This window comes from Mauremys mutica, chromosome 4, assembly GCF_020497125.1.
Source record: "Mauremys mutica isolate MM-2020 ecotype Southern chromosome 4, ASM2049712v1, whole genome shotgun sequence".
Taxonomy (NCBI): Eukaryota; Metazoa; Chordata; order Testudines; family Geoemydidae; genus Mauremys; species Mauremys mutica.
In genome coordinates this window covers 123,174,582-123,181,724 of record NC_059075.1, presented here as the reverse complement: position 1 = coordinate 123,181,724, position 7,143 = coordinate 123,174,582, and the positions used below count along the sequence as shown (strand labels likewise).

The 7,143-nt window shown below is 48.6% G+C and overlaps 1 protein-coding gene across 2 annotated transcripts; it reads right to left on the bottom strand.

Annotated features, from left to right (window-relative positions):
• Positions 1-1,360: 1,360 nt before the first annotated feature.
• LOC123369533 (olfactory receptor 4S2-like) lies at positions 1,361-2,999 on the bottom strand. Of its 2 annotated transcripts, XM_045015219.1 has the most exons (3): positions 2,599-2,999; positions 2,124-2,151; positions 1,361-1,864 (listed from the first exon to the last, which is right to left on the bottom strand). In XM_045015219.1, the coding sequence occupies exons 1-3, from the start codon at positions 2,997-2,999 to the stop codon at positions 1,361-1,363; spliced, it is 933 nt and encodes a 310-aa protein (XP_044871154.1). The 2 variants fall into 2 exon arrangements, with proteins under 2 accessions (XP_044871154.1, XP_044871155.1); XM_045015220.1 differs by lacking the exon at positions 2,124-2,151 and having other exon boundaries at positions 2,595-2,999.
• Positions 3,000-7,143: the final 4,144 nt, after the last annotated feature.

Here is a 7,143-nt window from a genome sequence, read left to right as displayed (position 1 = left end):
CCTCTATTCAGCACTGGTGAGGCCTCATCTGGAGTACTGTGTCCAGTTTTGGGCCCCAAACCCAAACCCTTCTTGTTACTCCTAACATCTCCGGCTAGCTGCAACTCCAAGTGTGATTTGGCCTTCCTAATTTCACACCTGCATGCCTGAGCAATACTTTTATACTCCTCCCTGGTTATTTGTCCAATCTTCCACTTCTTGTAAGCTTCTTTTTTGTGTTTAAGACGAGCAAGGATTTCATTGTTAAGCCAAGCTGGTCGCCTGCCATATTTACTTTTCTTCCTACACATCGGGATGGTTTGTTCCTGCAACCTCAATAAGGATTCTTTAAAATACAGCCAGCTTTCCTCGACTCCTTTCCCCGTCATGTTATTCTCCCAGGGGACCTTGCCCATCAGTTCCCTGAGGGAGTTTAAGTCTGCTTTTCTGAAGTCCAGGGTCTCTGTTCTAGTGCTCTCCTTTCTTCCTTGTGTCAGGATCCTGAACTTGACCATCTCATGGTCACTGCCTCCCAGGTTCTCATCCATTATTGCTTCCTCTACTATTTCTTCCCTGTTTGTGAGCAGCAGGTCAAGAAGAGCTTTTCCCCTAGTTGGTTCCTCCAGCACTTGCACCAGGAAATTGTCCCCTACACTTTCCAGAAACTTCCTGGAAACTTCTTCTTCACTTGTAATGTTGTTTCCAAAGGGACATAGCAAAAAAGTTACATAGGTAAAGCTCACAAGAATTCACACAATTTCATACTCATATATATGCATTTAACAGACCCTCAGAGTGTCCACATTCCTAAATATGCATGGAAAGATAAGGCATAATTATTAGCAATGTATTGCAGCTTTGCTTACTGGTAACAACTTAAATCGGGACCCCATGTGCTAGGTGTTATACAAGCATATAGAAAGAAACAGTCTCTACCCTAAAGATACGATTGGCTAAATTGGAAAAAAGTAGGAAGTGAAATAGAGGTTCAGAGAAAGGAGGTGACTGACCCAAAGTCATACTGTGACAGAACCAAGATTAGCATCCATGTTTTCTGAGCCAGTCTAAAGCCTTAGCCCCAGGCCATACTGCTGCAGTGCAACAAGGACTATAATAATAATAATAATAATAATAAATAAATAATAAATAGTCACACTGAAATTAGCTGTAAAATTTGGAAAGGTTTCATCTCTTTCACTCAACCTTAAAAACTGCAACCTTCATATTAAAATAGAAGAGCAATAGCAGTATTCATTGGGAATCACTGGGAATTTTCAAGGAAGAACTGAACCCCCATGATATTAAAATCTTTTTTTTCTATAAAAACCCTGCTGAGTATTGTTGGTTTGCAAAACTACCATCATTCTACACATCACATTTTTCATTTCACTCCTAATGTCACTTTTCTGCTCCCTAATTTTCTCATGGCATTTTTCACCTCCTTGTTTCTCAGGGTGTAGATCAAGGGATTCAGTATAGGGGTGATAATGGTGTAGAATACAACAACCATCTTATCCTCAGAGAAGGTGGTGGAAGATCGTAAGTACATGAAGATACATGGCCCGAAAAATATAATCACTACAGTGATGTGGGATGCACAGGTGGAGACAGCTTTGCAACGACCTTTGGAAGAGTGAGTTTTCAAGGAGATTAAGATGATGACATAGGACACAATCAGCACAACAAAACAGCTCAGGGAAATCATCCCAGTATTGGCAATGACCATGATGCCAACAAGGTAAGTGTCAGTGCAGGCCAGTTTCAGCAAAGGGTGCACATCATAGAAATAGTGGTCAATCTCATTGGGCCCACAGAAGGGTAAGTGGATGGACAGGAGGGTCTGAACAATGGAATCTAGAAAGCCCCCCACCCATGAGGCCACCACCTACAAAGAAGGGCCACTAGAATGATCCGAGGAATGGAAAGCCTGTCGTATGAAAGGAGACTTGAGGAGCTCAGTTTGTTTTCCTTAACCAAAAGAAGGATAAGAGGAGATATGATTGCACTCTTTAAATATATCAGAGGGATAAATACCAGGGAAGGAGAGGAATTATTTCAGCTCAGTGCTAATGTGGACACAAGGACAAACGGATATAAATTTCAGTCAGGAAATTTAGGCTTGAAATTAGACGAAGGTTTCTAACCATCAGAGGAGTGCAATTCCGGAACAGCCTACCAAAGGAAACAGTGGGGGCGAAGGACCTCCATGACTTTAAGATTAAGCTAGATAAGTTTATGGAGGAGATGGTATGATAGGATAACGGGCTTAGTCAATAGGTCAAGAAGTGCCACACTGGTAATTAGTACAATGGGTCAATGATAGGATATTGTTAGCCTTTTTCCAGAGGGTATGGCTGGAGAGTCTTGCCCGCATGCTCGGGGTTCAGCTGACCGCCATATTTGGGGTCGGGAAGGAATTTTCCTCCAGGGTAGATTGGCAGTGGCCCTGGAGGTTTTTCGCCTTCCTCCGAAGCATGGGGCAGGGGTCGCTTGCTTAAGGAGTGGGTGGATTGGCTTATGTGGCCTGCATCTTGCAGGAGGTCAGACTAGATGATCATAATGGTCCCTTCTGATCTTGAATTCTATGATTCTATGATTCTATGATCTGGCCACACACACGATGATGTCGTGTAATGCAGGGGTTTGCAGATCGCAATGTATTGATCATAGGCCATCACTGTGAGGAGGAAGATTTCAGTGAACCCAAAGAAATAGGACCAGAAGAGCTGTGCCATGCAGCCACCTAAGGAGATGGTTTTCCTCTCAACCAGGAAGTCTGTTTTCGGTTTTCGGGCTGTGACAGAAGAGTAGCAGAAGTCTACAAAGGACAGGTAGTTAAGGAAGAAATATATAGGGGAGTTCAGATGCTCACTTTGATTAATCATGACAATGATGAGGAGATTTCCCAGCACAATAACAGCATAGAAGAATAAAAACAGCACAAAATAAATTTGCTGTAACTCCTGCTTCTGGGTGAGTCCCAAGAGGATGAATTCAGTCACATTCCATGCAGTGTCCATGTACTCAGTGTAAAGGATGGGTATGCCATATAAAGATAATCCACCTGCCATGATACAAAATAAGAATATGAATAATAAATATTCAGCTGTTGTCCAATGATTAAGTGAATTTCAAGGTGCATTGACTGAAACGATAGACTTTGATCAAAAGAAAAAATAGTCAGTATGTATCTCAAGGAACAATAGGAAATCAGCTTGAGTTGCTTAAATGCATGAACAGCATATTCTCAAATAATCAGCGTGGAACATTTGGGGACAATTGTTTCTAGTCTTCATACATTACAAAGGGAGCAAATGAATCATCAGAGCTGGGGATCTGACCCTTTCATTTACTTTGAATGTGAATGAAGGCCTTAACCAGTACTAAAAGCAGCAAAGACGTTTTGCAGCATGAACTTTCGTGGGTGAATACCCACTTAGTCGGATGCAAGTAGTGGAAATTTCCAGGGACAGGTATATTTCCACTACTTGCATCCGACGAAGTGGGCATTCACCCACGAAAGCTGCTTTTACAGATCCAGACTAACACGGCTACCCAGGGGTGAGCTGGAGCCGGTTCGCACCGGTTCGCGCGAACCCATTGTTAAATTTAGAAGCGGTTTTAGAACCGCTTGTTAACTAGCTTCCCTGTGAGGGAAGATTTGATGGGCTCTGCCTGGGAAGGGTGTAATTCCTCCTCCCGGCCGCCGGGGGGCGCTGCGCTGTGCTGCGAGAGCCATGTGAGCTGCCTCCTGGCCCTGTTGCTGCTCCTGCTCTTTGGACCTCTGGCCCTGGGGCTCCGGCTGCGTCCTGCTGCTCCCCCCGTGTGAGTATCTGCGCCCATCCCCCACCTTCTCTGCCCGCAGCCACCCCCTGCCCCCAGCCACCCACAGCCACCCCCTGCCCCACCCCCTGCCCATAGCCACCCCCTGCCCACAGCCGCCCCTGCCCCACCCCCTGCCCGCAGCTGCCCCCTGCCCGCAGCCAGCCCCCTGCCCCACCCCCTGCCCACAGCCGCCCTCTACCTGCAGCCAGCCCCTGCCCACAGCCACCCTCTGCCCCCAGCCAGCCCCAGCCAGCCCCTGCCCCCAGCCACCCCCCTGCCTGCAGCCAGCCCCTGCCCCACCGCCTGCCCACAGCCACCCGCAGCCAGCCCCTGCCCACAGCCGCCCTCTACCTGCAGCCAGCCCCTGCCCACAGCCACCCTCTGCCCCCAGCCAGCCCCAGCCAGCCCCTGACCCCAGCCACCCCCCTGCCTGCAGCCAGCCCCTGCCCCACCGCCTGCCCACAGCCACCCGCAGCCAGCCCCTGCCCACAGCCACCCGCAGCCAGCCCCTGCCCACAGCCGCCCTCTGCCCCACCCCTTGCCCGCAGCCACCCCTTGCCCGCAGCCAGCCTCTGCCTGCAGCCCCTGCCACAGCCACCCCCTGCCTGCAGCCAGCCTCTGCCCACAGCCACCCGCAGCCACCCCCTGCCCACAGCCACCCGCAGCCCGCCCGTCTGCATCACCTGCCCACAGCCAGCCCGTGTCACTCCCTGCCTCCAGCTAGCCCTGCCCCACACCCCTATCTGCAGCCAGCCCCACATCCACTGGTGCCCTGCAGTTCCCAGGGCAGTAACCCTGCACACCTGCTTTAATGAGGGGGGGGCAGGGAGCAGCTGGGATCCACACATGTGCACACCCTAGAGTGACCAGACAGCAAGTGTGAAAAATCGGGACGGGGGTGAGGGGTAATAGGAGCCTATATAAGAAAAAGACCCAAAAATTGAGACTGTCCCTGATCACCACCCACACATGTGAAACGGAGCTCATTTCTAGTTCAGCCCCATCTTTTTAAAAAAGAACTTTAGGTAGGGTTAAAATACATCTGTATTTTCCTGGACATGTCAGGCTTTTCGGTTCTTAATCACCTCCTGGGAAAATATGGACGTATGGTAACCCTATCGGTACAAAAAATACATGCTGTCGCATATCCCTTAAATCAGAACTTTTTATAGGGAACCCGTTGTTAAATCAGAACTTTTTATAGGGAACCCGTTGTTAAGATTTTGGCAGCTCATCACTGCGGCTACCCCTCTGATACTTAACCACTACTGTGTTTTGCAACCAGCTCTTCTATGTTATGCATTGAAACAGAAATGTATTGGCTGTACTCATTGATACACTTTGGCTACTTTGTGCTGCCCCAGAAATGCAAAGCCGCTATAAACCCTGTTTGATTAGACAGTGAAACTCTTTCACCAGAGCAGTGGAAGCAACTGCAGCCTACTGGTGAACTTGACTCTGTATGTGTTATCATTTGACTTGAGATGACTGAATTAAGTTTTCTGTTGTTCAAAAGAAAGTATTTATGAGTGGTCATAAGCAGGAATGGATTAAACATAGGAAAGAGAGGGCTTTTATTGCTTATGAATCTGCATCTAATAAACCTATTTTATACATCTTAAAACTAAAATTAAAATAACAAATAAATAATAATATGAAGATTTTTAAGATAAATATTTGTAATAAAGATATTAGAGTCTTCAACATATTCTAGATCAGGGGTGGGAAATCTTTTTGGCCCCAGGGCCACATCTGGGAATAGAAATTGTATGGCGGGCCATGAATGCTCACAAAATTGGGGTTGGGGCATGGGAGGTGGTGAGGGCTCTGGTTGGGGGTGTGGGCTCCAGGGTGGGGCCAGAAATGAGTTCAGGGTTTGGGAGGGGGCTCCAGGCTGGGGTGGGGCAGTGGGGTGGAGGGGCACGGGCTCTGGTGTGGGACTGGGGATGAGGAGTTTGGGGTGTAGGAGGGTGCTCTGCACTGGGACCAAGGGGTTCGGAGGGCAGGAGGGGGATCAGGGCTGGGGTAGGGGGTTGGAGTATGGGAAAGGGTGCAGGCTCCGGTTGGGGTGTGGGCTCCGGGGTGGAGTTGGGAATGAGGGGTTTGGGGTGAAAGAGGGTGCTCTGGGCTGGGATCAAGGAGTTCGGAGGTTGGGAGGGGGATCAGGACTGGGGCATGGAGTTGGAGCATGGGGAGAGGATCAGGGGTGCAGGCCCTGGGCAGTGATTACCTCAAGCGGCTCCCAGAAGCAGTGGCATGTTCCTTCTTCAGCTCCTACGTGGAGGTGCAGCCAGGTGGCTCTGCACACTGCCCCATCCGCAGGCACCACCCCTGTAGCTCTCATTGGAGCACCCAAGGGGGCCATTGGAGCACATAGGAGCCAGAGGGGGGCCATACTCCTGCTTCCGGGAGTCGTGAGGAGCAGCTCCTGACCCTGCTCCCCGTCTGGAACACCAGAGCAGGACAATGCAGCTACTTACGGGAGCCGCGTGGAGTGGCCACCGACCCTGCTCCCCATCCGGAGCGCCAGAGCGGGGCAAGACCCAGACACCGCTCCTCAGCAGGAGCTCGAAAGCTGTCTTAAAACGGCTGGCAGGCTGGATCTGGCCCACGGGCCATAGTTTGCCTGCCCCTGCTCTAGATGAATTAGTTAGAGACTGATTGTCGGATGGGTGGAATTCGATTGGAATGAAGCATAATAAAATGCTTTCTTTTCATTTACATTAGTAGAGAAAAGCAGAGGGACAACAGTATAAAATACTCAATCTTACTGGAACACTTATATGGATTGTATTTGCAAATCAAAATACTTACCTGGATGGTGATGAGTTTTATTTCCCCCAGCTTCTAACCTGCTCCAGTGGCAAAGGTGTTCAGGTCTGAACAATATTAAGCACTTGCGGACTGATGAGGGTGATTTACTGCAGCCTCAGATATTCTGGTCACTATAGATTTTCTGGTTGGTAAATTTCACACAAACACCTGTTTTTACAAGCGCTATCTTAGGATGTCCTTTGTTCCCTGTCCAGATTTGCGAGGGTTAAATTAGTGAACTGACAAAGTGATTTGGTCAAGGCAGCACTCAGGGATCTTTTCAAATCTACCATTCTCCAACTCACAAAACCTCAGATCTAAACTGTCTCCATCTCTCAGTCTGCAAAATCTAAGATTCAAGAAGATCATTGGGAAAAACTCTCTTTCTCGACTGTGAAGTTACAGCAGAAATACAGTATTTAGAGTAAATCGCATAGTGACAGTGCATCATATACCCAGTTAATGAGCTCCCAGAGGTGTTTCAAGGCTTCTCCATTGGAGACAGTTGTTGAAAAAGCACTTGTC